This window comes from Vigna radiata, chromosome 10, assembly GCF_000741045.1.
Source record: "Vigna radiata var. radiata cultivar VC1973A chromosome 10, Vradiata_ver6, whole genome shotgun sequence".
In the NCBI taxonomy this organism is placed as follows: domain Eukaryota; kingdom Viridiplantae; phylum Streptophyta; class Magnoliopsida; order Fabales; family Fabaceae; genus Vigna; species Vigna radiata.
The window spans coordinates 18,186,327-18,210,389 of NC_028360.1; the positions used below are offsets into that span (position 1 = coordinate 18,186,327).

General features: G+C 35.5%; 4 protein-coding genes and 1 long non-coding RNA gene across 7 annotated transcripts; 2 read left to right on the forward strand and 3 right to left on the reverse strand.

Annotated features, from left to right (window-relative positions):
• The first annotated feature begins 38 nt into the window (after positions 1-38).
• Positions 39-7,661, forward strand: LOC106776209. 2 transcript variants are annotated; one of them, XR_002669827.1, is made up of 4 exons: positions 39-2,190; positions 2,364-2,541; positions 6,810-6,887; positions 6,969-7,661. It is a non-coding gene; the product is annotated as an uncharacterized LOC106776209 (long non-coding RNA). The 2 variants fall into 2 exon arrangements; XR_002669826.1 differs by having other exon boundaries at positions 6,810-7,661.
• Positions 2,760-9,108, reverse strand: LOC106776208 (NAC domain-containing protein 10-like). Its single transcript, XM_014663587.2, has 4 exons — positions 8,726-9,108; positions 8,401-8,593; positions 4,925-5,293; positions 2,760-3,040 (listed from the first exon to the last, which is right to left on the reverse strand). The coding sequence occupies exons 1-4, from the start codon at positions 8,741-8,743 to the stop codon at positions 2,886-2,888; spliced, it is 735 nt and encodes a 244-aa protein (XP_014519073.1). The 5' UTR covers positions 8,744-9,108; the 3' UTR covers positions 2,760-2,885.
• Positions 9,109-11,046: 1,938 nt separating this feature from the next.
• LOC106775714 (serine/threonine-protein kinase-like protein ACR4) lies at positions 11,047-12,948 on the reverse strand. Its single transcript, XM_014662870.2, has one exon. It carries the CDS (start codon positions 12,765-12,767, stop codon positions 11,508-11,510), a length of 1,260 nt encoding a protein of 419 aa, XP_014518356.2. The 5' UTR covers positions 12,768-12,948; the 3' UTR covers positions 11,047-11,507.
• Positions 12,949-14,601: 1,653 nt separating this feature from the next.
• LOC106775715 (tRNA (adenine(58)-N(1))-methyltransferase catalytic subunit trmt61a) lies at positions 14,602-17,090 on the forward strand. Of its 2 annotated transcripts, none has more exons than XM_014662872.2 (4): positions 14,602-14,869; positions 15,185-15,713; positions 16,219-16,463; positions 16,579-17,090. In XM_014662872.2, the coding sequence occupies exons 2-4, from the start codon at positions 15,265-15,267 to the stop codon at positions 16,818-16,820; spliced, it is 936 nt and encodes a 311-aa protein (XP_014518358.1). In that variant the 5' UTR covers positions 14,602-14,869; positions 15,185-15,264; the 3' UTR covers positions 16,821-17,090. The 2 variants fall into 2 exon arrangements, with proteins under 2 accessions (XP_014518358.1, XP_014518357.1); XM_014662871.2 differs by having other exon boundaries at positions 14,604-14,869; positions 15,221-15,713.
• Positions 17,091-19,659: 2,569 nt separating this feature from the next.
• LOC106775713 (receptor-like protein kinase HSL1) lies at positions 19,660-23,551 on the reverse strand. The gene is made up of 2 exons (XM_014662869.2): positions 20,746-23,551; positions 19,660-20,398 (listed from the first exon to the last, which is right to left on the reverse strand). The coding sequence occupies exons 1-2, from the start codon at positions 23,354-23,356 to the stop codon at positions 20,007-20,009; spliced, it is 3,003 nt and encodes a 1,000-aa protein (XP_014518355.1). The 5' UTR covers positions 23,357-23,551; the 3' UTR covers positions 19,660-20,006.
• Between the last annotated feature and the right edge of the window lie 512 nt (positions 23,552-24,063).

The window sequence follows — 24,063 nt, forward strand, 5'->3', positions numbered from 1 at the left end:
ACCTAGCCTGGCTATAAACTTATACTTTATATGCATCTCAATAAGGAAGCCAGCTTACTAGTCCAACTGCGTGATTTCTTCATCCTATAACTGGGCATATAATAAATACTATAATTAAATGAGTATGGAAAACCCTATATCAAGCACTTCTACACTTTATCTAGAAACTCTTCCCAATGTTAGTTTAAAATCTTGCTTTCTTTGTATCCATTGCATAGCGAATGTAAGAGTAGTCAGCTGCAACAATTAGCTGTGTGGAGCTTTCCCTGTTATAGCTCAAATGGACATTATCATAATTTATGTAAAGAGCACTGTAGCAATCCGCACACTATAATAAAATTTGATTTATCTATTAATATTTACGTATGAATTTAAATTCGGAGGTTATTATATGTAATAGTACTTATGTATTTGATTTTGGTTAAAAGCTCTTTTTTGTCCCAATTTTGGTTGGGAAAATTCGTTTTGGTCCTGTGTTGATTTTGTGTTTAATTTGGTCTCAAAGAACGAATTTAATGTTCAATTTGGTCCTTTTCAGTAACTCCATTAAAATTCTTAACGACAACGTGTCCAGATGTGCAACTGCTGAGTGATGTGTCATTTCTTTGCTGACTGGGAGTCCTTTTTAGCCGTTAGAATTTTTTAAATTGAATTTCTTAATCAGGGTTTTTATTTTGGGAATAAATTGAAGAGGGTTGATTCTAAATTAGGGTTTTTATTTTCCAATCTTCTTCCCATTTTTACTACAATTTTGAAGGATGACAACCTGAGACAGAAGCATCTATCTCAAGCTTTCAACAATCCCACCTTCCCAAGAAAATGATAAACCCACAAAAGTGTAAAGAGTAAGAGAGATGAAGAAACGGGAAACCCTAAAAAAAAGCATCTTTATCAATGGGCTAAGCCGAAAGTCCAGCCTCACATCTTCACGATTTCTGGGTTTTGTTGCAGGTACCATTGCGAGGAGACGAACTCGCAAGGTTGAACAGCGGCTCAATTTAGGGTTCCATGGAAATTGGGATTTTCTGATTTATGGGTTTGCAGGTGATGAAGATGAATGTGCGAGATGATGGAGGTTCTGCTTGTGCCGCTATGCAGATTTCTCTGATCAAGATGCGATGTAGATGGAGGTTGCGAGGCTAACGGCGGAGCTTCTTGAAGATGGCCATGGAAGATTCTCTATCGTGATGAAGATGGTGAGGGCACAATTTTGGTGGTGCTTTATGAAGGACAACGACGATGCTAGGTGGCTGATGGCAAGGTGGGTAAGGTTTTGCCCAGTGGTGGTGGAGGTCGTAGGGGAAGAAGAAGAAGAACGAGGAGGCTGTTAAGATCCAGTGAAGAAGAAAACTATGAACCAGTGAAAAAGATATAAAAAAAAATCAAAATAACTTTAAATGTCACCTACCACTCCATGTCACCCAATAAATGACACCTCACTCAGCAGTTGCACATCTGGACACGTTGCCGTTAACAATTTTAAAGGAGTTACTAAAAAGGATTTGATTGAACATAAAATTGGTTCTTTGGAACGAAATTGAACACAAAATCAACACAGGGACCATTTCGAATTTTCCCAACCAAAACTGGGACAAAAAAAAATTTTAACCTTTGATTTTATATACAAATTTAAAAATGATTAATTATTTAAAATAAAAATGAAAAGTTATTTTCACGCAACCTTACTCGAAATTTTCCTCAAGCCCTCACACTTCGATCACCCACTCGAAAATCTCTCGAAAATCACTCACTCACACACACACCCTTGCTTCTTCCTTCTTCCTTCTTCGTCCTCACTCTCACTCACTTTCGCAACTGTCCTCCCTGCTCCCTGACTCTCGCTCACTGTTGCAACGGCTTCCCGTCACTCTCTCTCACTCGAAATTGCCTCTCCTCACTCTCACTCTGCAACTACAACATGGTTTAATTTTTCCTTCCAGTGTCCTAACTTGCCATGGGTGTTCAATCGGAGCTCCTGGGTTTCAGTTTTCTTATTTCTTATTTCTGCCGTGAAACCTCCGGCATTTGTCCAACATTGTGCCAGGGAAATTAGAATTAACGATTAAGATGCTGCAAGCGTGTTTTATTTTAATGAAATCTACTAATATTAATTTATTTTTGGTTGTAGAGCAGGATTCTAGTGCTTCTGGAAAAGGTGTGTCAGCCCTGTCCAAGGATTGAAAAAAGCAGGTGTGTAGGAAGAATAGCAATTTTGTCTGTTTTAATTTGCAATATTTCATAACATGAAATAGATATGAAAGGCTATTTTCAAATTTTTAATATGTCTGACCATTTATATAGATGTAGATTAGTTATAGAGTTTTGATGCCTCCTTCTCACCCTTCAAATATCAATTTGTCAAGGTTTGGGTCATCTTTTTGACAAAATTCATCGAGCAACACATCAAATAGCAGAAGCAGCTCAAAATTCAAAGTAAGAGGACCCTCCAGATCAAGGACAGACAATGGAAGTAGTTTAAGCTCTAACTCTTATTCTCACAAGCCGTGAATGAAGAGAACACCAAAGAAGAAAAAGAAGCAGGTGTATTACCTATGCCTAGTCTTGGGTTTTATTAACCTTGGTCATTTATAGCAAATTATACTGATTTTATTAACCAATACCAATCAATAATATTTAAATTAACCCTATTAGCTAATGGCTATTTATTTAGTTTTCCAAAGGGTTCTTCAGTCAAGAACTTGTTTGAAAACATTATGGCCTCTATCAAGTTTCAATATTTTGTTTCATCACTTAAAGAGTTGAGAGAAACTAAAAATTTTATTACTTCACTAAATCCTAATACACCATACCACCCTATTTATAAGGGATAGTAGTTCAGCATACAAGGAATATAAGGAAGCTCCTAAAAACCTACTAGAAATACATTACATTTCAACATCATCAAACCTGTTTGATGAGTCTTCAGTCTCACAAACAGAAGTTGAGGAATAGTAACAGCTTCCAAATGTGATTATTGAATTGCTGAAGTTCGTATTCCCATTGCCTTCATTGTTGAATGAGTTTACAATACTTTGGCTTCCTGTAAGACAGCAAACATAAAACCATTAGTTGGAAAATGCCTTCAACATGTACAGGAACTTCAACAAAAGTTCTCAGTTGGCAGATACCCACGTGCAGTTCCTATTTTATTGGAATTTGGGTATAATATGAGATATACTGAAACCAATATTCCTATTATGAAACAGTTAACCCATAAATGTAGTCAATTTTCATTGATACTTTGTATTTGTATCATCCAATCTTATACTACACCGTCAGAATTTCAGAAAATGAGAATTTAAAATTATAAAAACACAAGAAAATTCTTGTGACAGCAACTATTACTGGAGGTTAGTTTCATTTTCTATTTCCACTTTTAAGTTTTCATTCCAATTGTAGTATTTCCGCGGCAATCTACCATACAACATGTCTAAAAGTGTTGTTGAATCAGTAAAAAAATATTATTGATTGGTATTTGTTTTAATATATGATTTGGGGCATAAAATTTTCACTTTGTCGATATATCTGATATGGTTGCCATTTGTCAATGGCCATCTAGAATAGGAGATATACATGAAACAACTTCTTGGGTTTGTTGTTCAGGGTTAGTTTGTAAATTACGCACTTTATGACTTGAAGCAATTACCTTGAGCTTGGTTTGGTAAACATAGTTGGATTGTGCAAAATTTTGAATTAAAACGATGAGAGAAGGATCATTCGGTTTTTTATGGTCACTCTTCTCCTAACAAATGTGTTTATCTTATGGTGTATGTTGATGATATTGTTATTAGAGGAAATGAGTCACTAGAATTACTTAATTAAAGAATCATTTGTTCAACCAATTTCAGACTAAAGATTTGGGTCGTCTAAAATATTTTTTTGATATTAAAGTGGCATAGTCAAAAGAAGGTGTATCATTTCACAAAGGAAATATGCTCTTGATATTTTGGGGGAAGCAAGTCTGACAAATTGCAAACCCATTGAGAGTCCTATGGACTCAAATCAAAAGTTAATGAAAGATCAAGGTAAACCTTTCTCAAACCCAGAAGGATATAGAAGGCTGGTTGCAAACTCATCTATCTTATTGTAACAAGACTTGATCTTTCTTATCGAGTAGGAGTTGTTAGTCAATTTATGCAAAATCCACATGTTGACCATTGGAATGTAGTCAGGGATTGTTGTATGAGAACAAGGGAAGCACTCAGATCGAAAGATATTATGATGCAGATTGGGCTGGTTGTCCAATTGATCGAAGATCTACTACAAGACATTATGTTTTACTTAGAGGGAACTTTGTATCTTGGAAAAGTAAGAAACAAAATGTTGTTGCTCGATCTAATGTTGAAGTTGAATATCAATCTATGGCTTTAACTACATGCGATGTGTGGATTAGACAACTTCTTCAAGAATTGAAATTTTATGAAAATGAGCATATGCAATTGTACTATGACAACCAATCAACCCTTCACATTGCCTCTAATCCAGTATTTCATGAGAGAACAAAACACATAGAAATTGAGTGTCATTTTATTAGAGAGAAATTGTTGTTGAAGAAACTTGTTAGTGAGTTTGTCATCTCTAATGAACAACTCATAGACAACCTAACCAAATCTGTGAGGGGGTTAGAATTCAATTTATATGTTCCAAGCTTGGTGCATATGATCTATATGCTCCAAGTTCAGGGTGAGCATTGAACTGTAATATATTTTCTAGTAGGCTTTTTAGGAGTCTCCTTTCTTTCACTGTGTGATGAACTACTATCCCTTACAAATAGGGTAGTATGGTGTATTAGGGTTTAGAGAAGAGAGTAATGAAATTTTTAGTTTCTCTCCTAACTCTTTAAGTGATGTATTATTGTTGTGGCCCCTTCCATCAACATTCAACATTTTCATGTACGGCTCATCTATGATATTGGGATTATTACCACATTGTTTGGGTTGCCTCTGATAGAAGATCTTTGAAACAACTAATTCTCCATCTTTCTCTTTTTTAGTGCTGCCAAGATGATATTGATGCATCACCCAATTAGTCTTCTCAGGCTTCTTTTTCCTGCCATAGTAGGTGTAGAGTACTAGTATTTTTTTAAAACCCTTCACAGTACCATCAGCTGAAAAAACAGCTCTAGTTTTTCCAGTTTTGTGCCATCTTGTTTCACTTCCTTCTTCATCGGTGTAAACCTTTCTTCTTTCCCTTCCTTCATCCGTGTGAACCTTTCTTCTTTCCCTTGTTCGAGTTGTGTATGCTTTTGATGGCCTCTGAAAGAAGTGGCGGATCTGTCCATCTTTGCCCACTCCTGCATTGTTTCATTCAATAACTTCTAATCTCTCCCATTCTAAATAAACATTTGGTCATATAAACTAGATTTTTATATATGCATTACATGGGAACTTATATATTACTTTCTGGACATAACGGTTAATACAACACATACAGTGAAAAAATGTTGTTCTTTAAAGGAAACATAGCAACATAATGACAAATTCGAACAGTCTATTTTCTAATGCATTCATAATTTAATAGATGTGTGCACTAATTGAAAATAATCATTCATATTCTCATCAATTGAGATCAGCACTTTTATCTTACGTCACTTGCTCAAAGGAGCAGCTAGGTTAATAATGAAAGGCAGTATTAGTGTAATAAGTAATGAAATATTATATTGATAAATGTTATTATGGAAAAGGAAAATGATAGACATCCATGGTAAATACATACATAGATATGCGGCTGATATGACACGATGAAGAAACATACAAAATAGAGAAAATAATAATAAAATGTGTTATTTCATTACTATATATCTAATTTAATGATAAGGTTATTTAGAATATGGGAATTCAAGCATAAAGTTATGAATGACAAAAGTACAGATGATATTAGGTGAGACAGATAGAGTTTGGTGTGTAATAATTTGTTTTAGGACAAAATGGTTGTTAAGAAATGAATAAAATGAGGAAGGATAATTGTTTCAATATAGTGTAGGCTAATTTTTTTTTTTTTCAAGTGTACAAGTGATTTATGAATGAAAACAAAAGTTACATCTACACAAAACACACACACACACACACACACACACACACACACACACATATATATATATACACACACACACACACACACTCATTAACTCTTCACTGCTTGTTTCACACCTTATTAACTCTTCACTGCTTGTTTTTCATTTTATTCTTTTATCAGTAAGATATTATTTACACAGTGTTCCTTCTGAGATGACCAGGACAAATCTATTCATATGATTCTTTAGTATAAGATTATGGAATGAAGATTCAGTATTTCATTATTGTAAAGATATTCTCTTTTTATGTCCCTGGAAACTTCCCATGTTCTCTTATTTATTACATTTCATTGTGAATTGGAGTCAATTGTAAGAGAAGCTACTTTTCAAAAGTGGATGAGACTGGTTTGATACCATACACTGTATAAGTTGAGCAGAAGTGAAGGGAAAATAAATACTGGCTACTGAAACTGATTTTAATATACTAGCAGACCTTATATTTGTTTATATTAATACAATGTTTACATAGAGACACATACTCTTTACTTTGGATGTATTACAACTATAAAGCTACTAACTGATAAGACTTTCCCAATTACGTAGCACTACAGATATACCCTTAACCTCTTTCTTCTTTCTCAAACTTTATTTGTAAGCCCAACTGCCATATAGGTCAAGCAGAGATCAGCATAGGTTTGGGTTGAGGCATGGATTACGAAATGTATGTTGCAGCTCCTACTAGTATTGGTTTTGGTTTTTTCGCTTCACATTTTACATTTTGCTATTGTCGTGACAGGGATAAAATTTCGTTGTGAAGATTATCCAATCATTCCGTTCTTGTGGTCCGTTAATTGTATTATTCGTGGTTATTCATGTGAGGATTGAGTCTCATAACGCTTTTCACTTTTATAAAATTATATTAGGTGTTGAACTATTTGCATTTATTTGTCTGCAGCAAGCAGAGTCTTCGTTTAGGATTTCTCTTTCGGTTTGAATATTGGATCAATCATGATATTCAACTAGCTAGCATCTTTGCACCTTACAATTAAAGAATTAATTTATTTGGTGAGTTTCTGAATTTGATGGAGACACAAGTTATAGGTATCTCTGGTTGGGAGTACTTTTTTTTTCTCAATTTTTTTAGTGTTTATTTTTTTCTTAAATATTCTCCATCACTTCTATTGGGCTCTACAGGAAAGACTTATTATGAATGTTTGTTAGGTCGTGAAGGCAACGGCAGTAGATTATTGGATCTCTTTTGAGGCTTTAGGTTTTATAACTTTTCCTCTATGTTTGATTGGAATTGTTTTTGTCTCTCTTGTTAGTTGAATAGAAAGTTACGAATGTATGTCATTTTGTGGCGTTGATTCTTAATTCTTGATGCAACAAATAAAAATGTTTTTTACTTATTTGCTGGTTTTATTGCAGTCTTGCATTAGAAGATGTTCTCAAAATAATTAGTAGAATTCACAAGTAGTGCTGGAAGTACCTACCAAATAAGGATAACAAAGCTCAATAATCTCATCTCAAAGAGTCCAACATATTGAAAGTTGAAATTGAAGCTAAGATTATGTTTTTAAGTGACTTTGTTTAAATCATCAATATTAGCCTATGTATTTTCAATTGATATTTTCAACATTATGTTAGATTTTTTAGTCAATCTTATTATTTAAACATTATGTATATTTTTTATATTTAAATTATAATTATCAATAAATATATTTTATCTTAAATCATTAATAAAATTAATTTTCATGTATTTTACAATTTTATATTTTATTTACTTTTTATTATAAAAAATCATTAAATTAAAAAATTATAAATGCAAATGGATAATTATAATAAAGTTTCAAATTTTCACAGAAATAATAGTCATCAATAAAAAAAAGTTTAAAATCTTCTAAAACAAACTCTACAATATTAATTTGATATCAAAAAGTCATCAACAATTTTCGCAAATTGATTTTGGTAATAAATCTAATTATAGAAGTTTAAAAAACTTTCACAAAATGAAAAAAAAAATCACTAAATAACATTTTTTAAGTACATATCTTATGAAGGTTCATAAAACCATTTTTTTGAAAAAATATATTACAATGTTAATATCGTAGATCTGATTTAATACTGAGAACATAAAGTGTTCAGCATATTCAATCGCCTTATGATTAGAGAGCTTTTTTTCAAAGAAAAAATCATTTCATTGCTAAAACAATTAATTTCATGCATGTGGTATCTGTCCAACTATACGTGTGTCTCTCAATATATGAGAATTTCACTGATGCATACACAACATATATTCAATAGGTATTTTAAAACACCATCCTATACTACTAATTAGAGAAAAAAAAATATTAATTAAAAATAAAATAAAGCAAAACATGGAGCACCTGGTAGTTTTTCTGGGTGGGTATACCAAATCCCATTCTCGCCTTCAATAGTTGGTATGAACTCATCAATAAGGGGATGAAGCTTGCGTGCATCAGACCCAACTTTTGCCTCCAAATACTGTAGTATTTCTAGGTCACTTGGGTCAAATTTCACTCCAGGTGGTAACCCCGGCAAGTCATAATAAATTCCACCCTAAATACAAAAGTAATTAAAGGCGGTGCTTAAAAAAACAACTTTAAAAGATGAAAGCAGAACCATATATAGGTTAAGGAAACATACGTATTTAAAGATTAGAAATAGAAACATTGAAGTATATGGTAATACCTGATCTTTGAATTCCATGTTACGGTCCCAGGAGTGGCATGTTCCAGTTCGAATTTCCTCGGTGAGGTTTGTGTCAGTGACACTAGTCTTTTCAGTAATTTAATCTGAATGAACTGTGAAAGAGAGAATTTAATCGTACCGGGATTCCAGATTTGCTTCTTCTGTTCGATTCAATTATTGAACTGAGTTTGAATTCCCTAACTGGTTGGCTCTTGTTCGGAGAGAGAAAGAGAAAGAGGAGATAGAGGTTATAAAAGGGGCAGAAATATAGGGTGGGTCTAAATATTGGAAGAAGTTGCTTGCTTGGAGACCACGTTTGGCTACGCTCTCGTATATACGCTTCTATCAAGGATTAAGTGCGGTCTAGTTAAGAACACTTTTTCAGGCGCCAACTTTCAAAATAACTAAGTGCATTTTACCTAATTAAGCAATTTTCAAATGTATCTCATTAGACATGAAAACTAAAACCTCACAAACAAAATGAAGCGTAAGCCCCGTGTTTATTTTTTTTTCTGCCATTTATAAAATTAAATTAAATCATAAAATCGTACTATGTAACCAGATTTTCGTTTTAATAAAATATGTAAATAATTTAAGCTAGGTAACGCGATTTTTTATTTGTCAAGCTGTATTTCTTCTATCAATTTTATTGAATTTGAAAAATCAAATGCACCAATATAATGTTTTTGTCCAAACAATATTATACAAGCTTGCATTTCTCACCTTATCACAGTTTTAAGTCAAGAACTGGAAACTTTGTCTGTAAATCATTATTTTTTTAATGAGTTTAATTGTGACCCAATTTGCAAAATAGATTTAAAAAATTAAATTTTTTAATTAATTTAATTTAATAATAGAAAAAATGTTATATAAATTATCTCTATCACTTATCTTTTTTAATATAGAATTAAAAGTTTTTAATCGGGCCTCCTAGTTTTGGCAACTAATCATCGCTAGAATGTGCGAATATTTTAAACAAAGGGCAAATTATGTTGTTGTGTTTTTTATTTTTTATCAATTTCTTAAAAGAACATTATAGCGGTTTTAGTCTATTTATAAAAAAAGATTGCCGCATATTTAGAAAAAGAGTAAGTAATAATCTAAATTTCTCTCTGTATATTTTTGCTAATTTGTTCTCCCCATCTACCCAACCCAATGTTTAAATTCAAATTGATATTAACTCTTGACACTGTTTAAGAAGTCCATTTATTCCATCTTTGTTTCTTTCAAGATGAATTTTTGGTATTGTTTTTATTGTAATGTTGAATTCCATATAAAAAGGAGTAAAAATATAATTAACTGTGAATAAACAATGATTAATTGATACCATTATATAAAGATTTTTTTTTCTGTTCACAGTTTGTTTTCTATTTTATCCTTGAAGTAATATTATTTAAAATCAATTTTACCAAATTTATCTTTTAAATAATTTTAGTTTTATTATTTTTTAAATTAAAATAACTATTTATAAAAAAAATCTGCTGAATAAATAAAATTATCTACAATTAAATTACAAAATCGAATTATATATTTTTTTTATCATATAAAAAGTGAATACATATATGCATGTTTTCATGAGTATTTATAAAGTGTTTCCTCAACCCCATGGTTGATTTTCATTGCTTAAACTATGTTGGGTCAAACATATAGCCAAGGCCCAAAACATTGGGTCTCAATGTGCGAAACAACCTGGTAAGGGCATTGATTCCTCCACCTCCCTATTTCAAACCTACACCTCCTCAGTTTTTTTTTATTTTTTTAAATTACAAAAATAATCTTTTCTTATTTTTTTTTCACTTTTTTAACCCAATTTACTAAATAACCCTAACATTTAACTTTCCACTTCATTCGGATTTTACTTTCACTTTCAAAGCAGCCCCACCTTCCCTTTCTCAGATTCTTCTCATCCCCCAAGTTCCATTTTCGAAAATTCCAACTCTCCCACTCATCAGAGTTTTTAACTTTTGGTATTCGGCGGTGCAACAATACGGCGGTGCGGCGTTGAAGCGGTTCGACGATGTGGTGGGTATGTGCAGCTGTGCGGCGGTGCGGATCTTCTGTTTCGCTACTGTTGATGTTTTTGGGTGGATAAGATGTGGATATGAGTATTTTTAATAAAAACTACAAGTAAAATAGATATTATTTTAAAATAAATATTATTGATATTCCGTCTATCTCTATGTAGTTACAACTCAGTTTATTTAAATCAAAACATGCGTTACGGAGAGGATTGTTGTTATGTTATCATTATTACTTATCTTTCATACACTATACTACTTGTTTCCTATTATTTTCCTTTTTGGTACTAGCTGTATGCATACTAAAAGAAATAACGATATTAATTTATAAAAATGTACAATGGGTACCTAATCACAAGCTGGAAAAAATAGGTACATATGCAGACATTAAAAGTTTGGAGAAACTAAGAATTAAATAAATACAAAAATATGTCACTTTCATGACCAAAAGGATCCCCATGCTACACGGAAGCAGAGATTAATACTCACCGCCCTAAGGACAACGGCACCGTCCCACCTTTCTATTTCAAAATTCCCCAACAAAAAATTATTCCTCAAAATTCCACCAATTTTCTCACCAATTACTCGCATCCGATGAATCTCAACCTCACCAAACTCATCACACTTTTTCTCCTCTTTATTTCAATAAATTCATTAACTAATCATAAGAGAAGACTAAGATTTTTTTAATGCCGTTTGCATTCAATTCCTGGCAATTGGTGGTACAAAACTGAAGGCAAATTGGTGAATCATGATGATGGGGATCAGAGGCAGACTTCAGTCTCTAAATTGTTCAAAATGGTAGCCACTTGAGCGACAGAAGGCCTACATTTCCGTGAGTTACCGACACATGCTAAAGCAACTTTGGCTAATCTAACGAGAGGCTTGGTGTCAGAAGGAATCACCAACCTAGGATCTAAAAGTTCACTAAAACTGGTTTCTCTAATTAAAGGCAATGCCCACTTCACCAACAACCCTCCCTCACACCCTTTCCCTGTTAAAAGCTCCAGCAGGACTACTCCTAACCCATAAACATCACTCTCCTTGGTAGCTCCACCACCCCTTCTTTCACTCCAATATTCATCATCCACATACCCCACCACTCCTCTCTTTTCCACAGGTGCCAAAAAGTTAAGCCCATAATCACAAATCCTAGCACAGAAGTTCACATCGATCAGGATATTAGACGACTTAACACACCCATGTACAATGTTTGGTGCCACCACTTCATGCAGGTATTCAAGCCCTCTCGCTGCTCCAGCTGCAATCCTCAACCTCTTGTTCCAATCCAGAAGTGAAGCCCCGTCTTTGTTTTTATGCAAGTAGAAGTCCAAGCTCGCCATGTGCACAAACTCCATCAGAATTACTCTCTCACCCGCTGCTTCTGAGAACCCTATGATTGGAACTACGTTCGGGTGTTGAGCCAATGAGAGCCACTTCAACACGGATGAGAAACCAAAACCTGCATTGCTCAACACAAGAACGGGGTGAATCCTTTTAACGGCTAACAGCTCTTCTTTCTCCAGAGTCCCCGCATACACGGTTCCCAAGCGACCCTGCCCGATGATTCTCCTGTGGTTGAAGCCATCGGTGGCGGCATCAACTTCCGTCAAGGGGTATGCACGAGCACACAACTTAACGGGAAGTGTTTCTTCGGATTCAACGGGTTTCTTCTTGCAAGCTAGGAAGAGGATGATGGCAAGAACGATGAGAGATATGGATAGAGTGATCATGACCATATCATAAGCGATATGCTCCGCAGCGTTCATTTTGAATGTTTTGAAGGGTGTGGATATCTGGTTTGTGATTGGCAGTGATGGGTTATTGGTGGTTGAAGGAAGAAGCTGAGATTGGATGGTTCGTGTGTGTGTGAAAAGAAGCTTATATACATGTGAGTTTGATGGGGAGATATCAAACAGTTGAAAAGGAAAAAAGAGAGAATATGGTTGACAAAATGGGTGGATGGATAGATGGATCGGTCGGATTAGTTGTGGTAGTTGATAGCTGGCAACCCTACCTCTCATATTATCAACAATTTGTATAATTTTTTAACTAACTAACCTACAACATCAACTTAATCAAATACACAAACATTGTAAAACTCTTAAGATAACTATATGTGTGTGAGGAAGTCTTTAAATGCTCAATTAAAACCATTCGATTATTAAGACAACCTAATGTTATTTTTATCTTACCGATTTTCTGTGTAAGTGGGACAATCCATGGGCTGTGTAATACTTTTAAATTATATTATCTCCACCAAAGTTTGTTCATTGAATACAAATTTCTTCTCTTTTGTTTTACATTTTGTCTCCTACTACGTATTGTTTATACCTTTTTGTCCTGGAAAATAGGAGGTTTGGTCGTGTGGTGCGTAGAGCAATATCTGAAGACAATCCAATTAGAGACAGCGTACACAATTGTGTGTTTCCATTTGGGTACGTACAAGTTTAGAAAATTGTTAATTTAAAACATCAAAGTAGTGTTCTCCTTTAAAACTAAACATTTTAAATTCAAAAATAGAGAAACTAATCACATGTTTTATTTTCAAGGAGACAAAATACTTTAAGAAATTCATTAAAAAAAAAACACATATACATTCAATGTAGTGTTTTTCATTATTAGAAAAACAGTATTATTAAAACAATTTTTTCACTTTCAAGAACAAGGATCTGTATTATTATACACAAAGAAAGGTACGAGAATGAAATATCTGAACTCTCTTTCAAATTGAACAGTAATAACAATTGACAGAGATAATACTAATAGTAAAAAAAAAATAACAACAAAAGAAGATGCTTTTAAGAAAGTGATAATAATAGAATAACAATAATAAGAGAAAGAATGGTATGAAGTGAAGTGGAATGAAGAGATTTCCCGCCATAAACATAGCTATAAGGCTACAGGCCAGTAATGGAAACCACAAAATTGGTGAGAAACCTAGGTTGGGGCCCATTGTGTCTTCATGATGATGTTGGGCTTGGCTCGTAGCTCCGAGAAGGCCCACCAATTAATGGTGTGAGATGTAATGAATCTCTCGTGATGCTTCATGTTCAACTTGTATTATTTTTGTAATCAGGCAACCCAGAATCTGGTTGCTGGATTTGGTGGAAGGATATGTTGAGTGAGGTTATGAGAAAGAAAGAAGCGATAAAGTGGTAGTAATAATATTAATAGTAACAGTATTAGTATTGCCCTGGTAGCTGTCATAACATCATGCTCTATCTTCGAAACTAAAATCCAACATGTTCAATAATGAGTGCATGATACAAGGTCAGATCAGACATGTATCATCAAAGTTGAAGGAGGAATCTCTAGTGTTCAACAGGTGGCATGCTCAAAATGCTGCCCATAGAAAATATTTATTAGGCCCGGCATTTTATTTTAATTGTTTTCAAACTTGCATTCGTATTTTTTCTATTATTTTAAGTCTAATTCAAAATCATTTTTTAAAAAAAAAATAAAAATAAAATTATTTTAAAGAAAACTTATATAATTAATTATTTATTCTAATTTAATTAAATAGACATAAATTTATTAAAAGTACACATCCTAGTATTTTACCAACTATAATAGAAAATGAAAATAATAAAGAATTTTTTTTATGCGACTTGCAAGGATCCACAAACTCGCACACTAAAAATTAAAAAATTAATTCATATTTTTTTTATGCAAGACAACAGATTCGATCATTTTTATAAACCAAATATGGGCCGGGCCGAAACAGAAGTACTCAGCCCACGTTATCGTCCTCTCTCCAAGTTGAGAAATTGACATTATATTTTGTAAAAAGAAAACTAAACACTTTCGTTTTGGTAGAATTTAAACTAAAAATAAAATATTAATCAAATAAATTGTAGGCTGTTTAAATTGAATTGGATGGGAGGGTTTATTATGATGTCTGTGCCATGAGATGAACAGCAATAGGTTTTATTATTTTGATGATTGGGCCTTTAGGTTAAATTAAAACCCTTGGTATAACTCAGTGGCGTTATCGGCTCATGAAACACAGGGAAAGCTTCGAAACTGTCACCGGTGGCGTAACCAATTTCTTCAACACCAAGAAGGACGCACAAGTTTTCTACTTTGCGAACAAAGATTAAACCTTCCTGAACTCACATACCTGGTTCGTTCCAGCCCCCATTCATTCTCGCTGTTTCTACTTGCTACATGCCAAACAATGTGTCGCAATTCTTGTCACTTATATTTGTCTCTTCTTTTATCCTAAATTTCTCTATGTCAAAGTTATGTTTGGAAAACACAGATTTTTATTTATTTTTTTTGTTCAGGGTTGGTCAAACTTTCATCGTTGTCTTTTACTTTAATAAGTTTTGTGCTGCAGTTTTCTTTTCTGTGTATTGTTTTGGGCCTAATAGAATGCATAGGATTTTCGTTGATGTTGTCTTCGACATTGATTTGAGTGCTAAAACTTTCACTACAGATGACATGTTATTGGTTCTCTCTTTTTGGTTATCAGAGAATTGTGTTTTTTGACTACTTCAAGACTTGAAGACTTCTAAGATGTTGGCCTGCCATCCTGCAAAAAAGTTATCATTTAACCGATCCATTAGTGATGGCGATTTGGTTATTGTTTATGAAAAACATGAAAGCATGAAGGCTGTTACTGTGTGTGAAGGTTCGGTCCTGCAGAATCGTTTTGGTGTTTTTAAACATTCGGATTGGATAGGAAAACAGTTTGGGTCTAAAGTATTCAGTAGTAAGGGTGGTTTTGTGTACTTGTTAGCTCCCACACCAGAATTGTGGACTCTGGTATTAAACCACAGGACTCAGATTCTCTATATTGCGGATATTAGTTTTGTTATCACATACTTGGAGATTGTTCCTGGTTGTGTGGTTCTTGAATCTGGGACTGGTAGCGGATCTTTGACTACTTCACTTGCAAGAGCTGTTGCTCCTTCAGGACACGTCAATACCTTTGATTTCCATGAACAAAGGGCCGAATTAGCTAGGTAAAAAAATAAGGAAGAAATAATGTGATTTTCTACATAGAAATTGACATAGTATGATGTTTGATATGAGCATATTTGTCTGTTGCTTTCTCCTGCTTCTTCTGGCTTTCTTCTATGGATCTATTTTCACTATCATCCAGAATGGTGTGCTGACATGTAATAAGATGACAGCAATTAAAACATTACTTTGGCCGTGGATGAAATTTAAGCTTGTTTTATTAGCTTTGCACCGTGGTTTTATTATTCTTATGAAATCGTAGGCAAGATGTTTAGAGACTCTATAGTTCGTTATTCAAAGTGCTATCTTCTGATTCTACTTGATATTTCGGTGGTATGCTCTTAGATCTTACAATGATTCTTGTCTGCCGGATCTAGCTTTGTAGGATCTCTACCTAGAAACCAATGTATAATTTTGCCCTGCAAAATTACTCTTTTTTTATTCTAGAGGTTATGTTGAATATTTCCTGTATCATAATATATTCACTTAATTTTGTCATCCTGGTAGGGCTGATTTTGAGAAAACAGGTCTAAGCAGCTTAGTTACGGTGAAGGTTAGGGACATTCAGGGTGAAGGATTCCCTGATGATTTTACAGGCATGGCTGACTCTGTATTTTTGGATCTACCTCAACCTTGGCTTACCATTCCTTCAGCTGCAAAGGTGTTGAGACATGATGGCACATTATGCTCTTTCTCTCCTTGTATCGAGCAAGTACAACGAACATGTGAAACACTCCAAACCCGCTTCACAGGTAGTTTTGCATTTTCTTCTCTCTGTCCCCCTCTATATTTTCCTAAGTTCATTATCTTTGTGTGCTTGAATTAGACTGATAGAATATCCATGTAAATTTTTGCCTGTGTACAAAGACATAAGGACATTTGAGGTGCTTTTACGCACGTATGAAGTTCGGGAAGAGAAAATGCAAAGCATAAGTGGGGATGGTGATGGTTCTAATGGCTCTGTTCCTAAGAAGAGGAGACAATGCTCTGATGGAAGCTTTGTACTCAGTAGCAGTCCTTCTATTTCTTCTGTCATGGCTAGACCTTGTGGTGACGCTCGAGGTCACACAGGCTATTTGACATTTGCAAGAGTCAAATGCTTCTCATGAAGAGTTTTGTCATGTCCATCACAATTTTGTATCTCCTTTCATATAGAGCCTCATGCAGGGATTGTTTTTGTTTGTTACAATTCGGTATGATTATCATCCCATGCCTTGCTACAAGTAAGGCCTACCTCTTTGCAGATTAGTAATCATTAGTGGCTAATTTGTGCTTCTTCATATTCTTTACAAATATTTAGATGGATCCAAGTTTCTTAACATATTTACATTGCTTCAGCAAAGTGGCAAAAGACTTGTCACTATTGATTGATTTGCTCATTCCTATTGCGTGAGAATTTCATGTTTGGACATTGTCTTTATGTAGCTGTATACAGTATGCTGAGAGTAAAAAACTGAACACTTTTCCCTGTACTCTTTTTAAGATAACACTTTGTATTAGAGTTTTGAGCTTGCAGAATTAGGAATAGCAGCCAGAATAATGTTGTGATGTTTTATAGTTAGAATGCATTATATATCTAATTAGCATATATTATCCTTTTCAGTGGAAGAAATAGAGAAGTCGATCAGAATTAAAATAACATTTTAAAGTAAAATAGTTAGCACTGTTTTAAAACTATAAATAACTTTTAATTTCCTCTAAATTTGTAATTAAACAAAATTAAATTTAAATCCTTTCTTTTATCCCTTTTTCTATAAACCAAATACAATGGAAATGAAATTATAATATTTTCTAAACCAAATACAAATAACATTCTCTTTCTTTTTCAATTATTGTATCAGCATTCTCCTTCCTCTCCCATAGCAGCAGCGGCGGCATCCCTTGCACCCTGCTGTTTAAAAGTATATATTCTGGACTATGCATTTCGGAATTCGGAATGTATTTTCATATCCTGAAAGTATATTCTGAAATATGCAATGCCTATTTTACAGGCTTCCTCCAACAGAAAAAAAAAAAAACAAAAAACAAAAACAAAAACAAAGATAACAGAGATGTTGGATAATTCTTCCCTTTATTTTATGAAGAGACTCTTGTAAGAATAGTAATGTCCGTAGTCTTAAGGGATACGTCACACAACTGAGAAGCGGATCTTAGAAATTCTAATGACTTGGAAAATACTACTTTGCCCTTATCCCTATCATCGTTTACTTCATTATGTTTTTAACACTGCAATCAGAGTTATTAAAGTATTTAGGCTTGGTATTGTGACGTTTGGTCCTGATCTTACTACTGAGCTTGAGCTGTTCACTTGTTTAATTTTACAGAGGTTAGAAGATTGAGTTAATTGTAAAAATAAAAAACAATTGAGAGATTGTAAGTTCAATTCTTTTAGTAATATTTATAAGATATAAGATTAGTTTGAAAGGTTTAAAAGAGATAATAAATTCAATTCTTTTCACTAAGATCGTACCCATTAATATTTATCAATAGAAAAACTTGTTAAATTTCATAATCCGGAATATGTTAATTTTTTTTAATACATTCCGTAACGTATTTCTACTTTTTCATTGAAAAACAAGTAATTTAGAATGTATAGGGATGGATGATGGTGTATTGGGATGTGGCTACTACTCTGGTAGAGAAAGGAGAACCATGTCGGTGAGAAGAAAGAAAAGTAGGATTATGATTATTTTTCAATAAATACAAAAATGTCTTTTCACTAGCCCCACTTCCATACATTTCCTTCTGCACCCACATAAAAGTAATTTCCCATTTTACCCTTTGGGAATGATGTAAATATTTGCTTTTTAAACTAACAATACCTAAAGATATTAATAAATATATTAAAATACTATTATCTTATGTGCAAATCCACTTTTAAATATTTCCATTTTTTTTAATAGCCTTTAGCCTTGCTAAATTCTGACGTAAAAAAATAAACATTTTAACACTGTTTCAACAAATTTTATTATTTAAAAAAAATAGTTTTTGTTCCATACATTCCTTGCTAACTAATTACTTTCCAAAATGAATTTTATTCTTTCTTAATTTGCGTTTTGATAAATTATTGTGTAATATGATTAATTAATTTTCTTTTCATTCCTTTATCGAATGGAAACAGAGTAGCCAAATAAAATTTAAAATAACTGCTTCACTTGGTCCTTGATTGGACAGGTGGCTTACTTATAGGCCAACCATTTATGACTCATCACTTGTCTTGCATTTACCACTCATTTATTAGTATTACCCACGGTCAACACTTTGAGGAGCCACTCAACTCATGTTCTTTTCGGAGGATTATATATAAAATAAAACAATAATAATTAACATGAAATACTTTAAGTTAACTGATTTAACTTATTATTTTAAATTTTTTTAGTTCTTTATTTCATTACGCTTTAAAAAAATATAAGAAAGCAATTAATTATTTACTGAGTTAAAATAAATTCTAGTTTTTTTAATTGTTTAGTTTTATAATGTAGAAAGGGGTGTGTGAATCGTGTTGCATTCTGCACAACTAAAAAGGAAAAGCTTAAAAACTGAGTTATCCAGCGTTGTATCTTAGTGTAGGTTAGTACAACTACTTTTTACAGAGATCTGAAGAGGGTAGTACCCAATGCTGCTGAATTGATGAGCTAAAAGATGAGTATTGTAATGCAGTGATGATTATACAAATTCTGCTACATTCATAGCCCATCATCATTTATCTTATGTACTGGTAATAGGCATGACAAATAGATGGAACCTGCAATTAAACAAGATGGCCCACGAAAGGACAGGTCTGTCCAGCCACCTCATTAACTCAATTCCCATCGCTGTACCCTGCTCATATTTCACACCACTGCCACCACAAGTAAATCTTTATGCGGGAACATCCACAGAATTACAAGCATTTAAGAATGATGCAGATACAGATTCCCCCAACCCGGTGATAATTTTTCCATCACATGATTGAAGTTAACCCAAATTACTATAGAACTGATTTTCTATTACAATTTTGATCCATTTTACCATTCAAACATTCACCTGACCCACACCAGAGACCGGTCACGTCTATTCTAATCTTTAACAGTCAGAATATGGTTTTTTGAATATACAAGAGAAATTAATGCAGACACCCATTTGAACCTTGTAGGGACGCGCTTCGATGTCAAACAACTTCGGAGGGCAAAAACTTGAACTTTCTTCTTTCAACCCCCAAAAAATTTATGTCCCCTTTTGCAGCCAGGGGGAATTTGGCTCTGTTAAGTTAAAGAAAAGATTAGACCTTTCCGCTCCCGCTCCAAGAACTTGAACTAAGCAAGACTTCCATGATCAGACCCGTCGTCATAGTAATATGGGGACAACTTTCCTTCTTTCTTGGCTGCTTTCGTTAGGTTCTCTGTGCCCACCTCTTGTAACATCTTCACCACTCTTCTCATCGCAGGCCGGTTGATTGGAAGAGGACTGGTGCACATGAGGCCAATGTTGAGGACCTTGCAAATTTCTTCTTTGAAACAAGAATCAAGCCTCGAGTCAATCACATGTTCCACGCCTTTCTGATCCAAGGTGGTGCACGCCCACATAACCAAGTCTTTTTCCCCAAAGTCAGGGTCAATGGGTCTCCTTCCAGTAACCAACTCAAGTACGACAACACCAAAGCTATATATATCACTCTTCTCATTCACTCTCAGTGTGTACGCATATTCTGCACAAGGAAAGAATCATATCAGTTTGACTATGAAACTGATCATTATCGTAAAAAATAAAATAACGAAATGACAACTTCCTAAGCAAAAGAAACCATTTGATACAAAGCACAATTTTCCGATTAAAATTGGTATAATTCATTCGCATTGTTTCTGTGGGCATAAATCTTCTCCGTATACTTATAGACTTAACTTTATATTTAAAGGTTTCTCAAATTAATATATGATAGCAGTGATTAGTGGGTGTTAAGCAGAACTGGCACCATACTTAATTGTATCACATATCTATCAAAATATGATTGAACGTCAAGAAAAACTGGAAATAAATGATAAAAATTCTGCAAACCTGGTGCTATGTATCCACATGACCCAGCTATAACAGACATGGATTTAGTTCCTTTCCCGGTGGCATCAACTACCTTAGCTACTCCAAAATCTGCCACCCTTGCACCGAAGTCCCCATCCAACAAGATGTTATTAGATTTCACATCTCTATGAACAATTGAAGGAACACAGTCGTGATGCAAATAAGAGAGGCCTTCTGCAGCATCAACAGCTATCTTATACCTAGTTGGCCAGTCCAACAACCCTCCTTTATTGCTATGCAGTAAATCACCTAGGCTACCATTCGGCATATACTCATAAACCAATAGCTTGCTGTCCCTAGTAGTGCAGCAACACCACAGTTTGACAATGTTCTTGTGCCTAATTTTGCCCAAAGTTTCAACCTCTGCGTCAAAAGCACTGTCTTGATGAAATTGACCCCTCTCCACATCTCCACTTTCTATTTCCTTCTTGACGCCGCCCCATATCTTCTTCACGGCAACCACTTCCCCGCTGGTCAACACAACCTTGTAAACCTTCCCGGAAGACCCACTTCCTATCACATTATCTTCATCCAGGCAATTCAAGATCTCATCTTCGCTGAAACCCAGTTTATGAAACGACATCAAAGTCCACTTTGATTTATCAACAGATCTCTCGGCATTCTTGAAATTCTTGTACCTTAAGTAAAACCAGACAACACCGACGACAAACACCAAAGTGGCAACTATAAAAATAGCTCGCAGAATCCACACAAAACCCTTACCCTTATCCCCATTTTTGCCATCACACAAACCTTTGAAATCCCCGCACAAGCCAGGATTGCCAATAAAACTAGCCCTGTACATATCCTTGGCCAGCAGTGGGGGAAGCTTTCCAGAAAGCCTATTATAAGACAGATTGAGCTGATTGAGCTTCAAATTCTGCAACGCCGTAGGAACATTCCCAGAAAATTGATTGTTGGAAAGATCAAGAAAATTCAACACAGTCAAACTGCCTATTCCATCAGGAATCTCCCCACCAATCACATTATTAGCCAAATTCAAGTCATTCAGTTTCTTCCACGACTGAATCTCCTTGGGGAGCTCCCCGGATAACATATTGTTGTGAAGATCAAGAGTGCCAAGCTGCCCGAGATTCACAATACTCCCAGGCAACGACCCACTGAGCCTGTTATCACCACCAGAAAATTCTTGAAGATTCTCCAACCACCCAATCTCCTCGGGGATCACACCCGAGAAATTGTTCTTCGTCAGAATCAACGACGACAAATTCCTCGCCCCACCAATGGTCCTCGCAATAGAGCCACTAAACGAGTTACTCATCAGTTCAAGAAAATACACATGCGGAAGGCCCCACATACCCGCCGGAACCTCGCCGGACAACCGGTTCTTACCCAACCTCACACGCGTCAAGCTCCGACACGAGCCCAAACTCGCCGGTATCTCCCCGGAGAACTGGTTCCCGAGCATCAACATCTCCTCCAACTCGCCGTGATCACAGAGGCTCGCCGGAATCCCACCGGAGAAACGGTTGGTGGAAACGTCAAGCCACCTCAAAGGACCGGACTTCCCTAAACTGTCCGGCAATGACCCGGTGAGTTTGTTCCCGAACAACCTCAGCTCATAGAGGTTGGGCGAGTCAGCAATACTCGGCGGCAACTCCCCGGTGAAACCGTTCTCATAGAGGTTGAGACTCTCGAGAGGTAGACGACACAGCTCATCGGGAATGCTCCCGCTCAAATGGTTCATGGAAACATCAAAGAGCCGCAACGAAGTGAGGTTGGAGATTCCTCTAGGCAATTCACCGGAGAGCGAGTTGTTGTACAACTCAATCTGCTTGAGAGTGGTGACGCGAGTGAGCGAACTAGGGATGGGTCCATAGAGGTTGTTGAAGGTCAAATCCAAGACGCGAAGGTTTTTGAGGTTCCCGACGGAGTCGGGAATGGGGCCCTCGAGATTGCAGGCGCTGAGCCAGAGCGTCTCCAGATTGGTGAGGTTGCCGATGGAGTGAGGAATGGGGGAAGGGTGGAAGGGGTTATAGGAGAGGTTGAGAGTTTTAAGGGAGGTGATATTGAAGAGAGAAGGCGGAAAGACGTCGTCAAGGAGGTTGAATACGAGGGAGAGGGTTTGGAGGTTCTGGAAGGTTCCAAAGGAGGGGGGAATGGGGCCGGAGAAGTTGTTTCCGGTGAGGTCAAGGTAGCGGAGGCTGGGGAGGAGGGGGAGTGTATGGGGGAGGGTGCCGGTGAGGAGGTTCTGGGAAAGGTCAAGGTGGAGGAGAGGGGTGCAGAGGGATATTTGGAGGGGGAGGGTTTGGTTGATGGAGTTGTTGAAGAGGATGATGGAGGTGAGGTTGGGGAGGCGGCAGAGGAAGTTGGCGGAGAATGGGCCTGCAACGTTGAAGTTGGAGAGGTCGAGTGAAGTGACGGCGCTGCTATTTGGGCCGCATGTGACGCCGGCCCAGTTGCATGGGGTGGTGTCGCGGTTGTTCCAGGACGCCAGAGACGAGTCGGGGTCGTCGAGGGATTGCTTCCATTGGTACAGATATAAACCGTCTTGGTTGAGAGCAGAGATGAAGAAGTGATTTTGGAGGAGAAGCACGGTGAAGAGAAAGAACAGAGGAAGCAGAGACATTTTGTTGTTTGGTTTTGTTTTCAGTTCACTAACACTTACAATGCTGCTTTCGTCTTCTTCTCCTTGCACTGCTTGCTGCTAATGCAACTTCCAACTCAACTTCTTTGTGGTTCCTTTCCTTCAGCTTCCAGGGACCATTTTGCCTCTTCTCTCTCTCTATAACCCACCTAGCATCAATGTACCCATTATATAATACTCTTTAAAAAATATTTTTTTTTATACAAATATACATTAAAAGAAGTATTCCATTTTCTTTCAAAGAGGCACTAAGCCAAAGCAGCATTTAGTTCTACAAATTTGGTTGGAGATATTAAAACTAATTATTACCTCTATATTGGGAAGCTGTCTAAAAGAATACTGATGTTTTCGATTGAGAAAAAGCCGTGTAGCGTTTGTTTTGTGAAGTCTACGGCCGAGGGATTACTAGATTTGATCCTGAAGATAAATGTTGTAGTACCAATTTAATTATGGCATACTAGGGAGTCCTCAAATGTACTCAAAATACTAAATATATTACCCTCGAGTCAAGGTTGCAATCCCCAATATGTGATTTTTCAGATCTACCAAGCTCGTTAGCACATCATAATGATGTCAACTAATTAATTGCCGATATTTAAGAAAACTGATTGAGCTAGTAGTTAGAGGTAGATGCACCATGTGCAAGTCCTTTTGTAGAAAAATGTTCTCTTTGAGTTAACAAAATGATG

Excerpts from the sequence above, each read along its gene's own strand:
- LOC106775715 (XM_014662872.2), top strand. The coding sequence starts at position 15,265 with ATGTTGGCCTGCCATCCTGCAAAAAAGTTATCATTTAACCGATCCATT. Across the intron at positions 15,714-16,218 it reads CAAAGGGCCGAATTAGCTAG|GGCTGATTTTGAGAAAACAG; the intron begins GTAAAAAAATAA and ends TCATCCTGGTAG. Across the intron at positions 16,464-16,578 it reads ACTCCAAACCCGCTTCACAG|ACATAAGGACATTTGAGGTG; the intron begins GTAGTTTTGCAT and ends CTGTGTACAAAG.
- LOC106775714 (XM_014662870.2), bottom strand. The coding sequence starts at position 12,767 with ATGAGAGGTAGGGTTGCCAGCTATCAACTACCACAACTAATCCGACCG.
- LOC106776208 (XM_014663587.2), bottom strand. Across the intron at positions 5,294-8,400 it reads CCACCCAGAAAAACTACCAG|GAGTGGGCAAAGATGGACAG; the intron begins GTGCTCCATGTT and ends GAAACAATGCAG. Across the intron at positions 3,041-4,924 it reads GAGGCAACCCAAACAATGTG|GAAGCCAAAGTATTGTAAAC; the intron begins GTAATAATCCCA and ends GCTGTCTTACAG.
- LOC106775713 (XM_014662869.2), bottom strand. The coding sequence starts at position 23,356 with ATGTCTCTGCTTCCTCTGTTCTTTCTCTTCACCGTGCTTCTCCTCCAA. Across the intron at positions 20,399-20,745 it reads ATGTGGATACATAGCACCAG|AATATGCGTACACACTGAGA; the intron begins GTTTGCAGAATT and ends TTCCTTGTGCAG.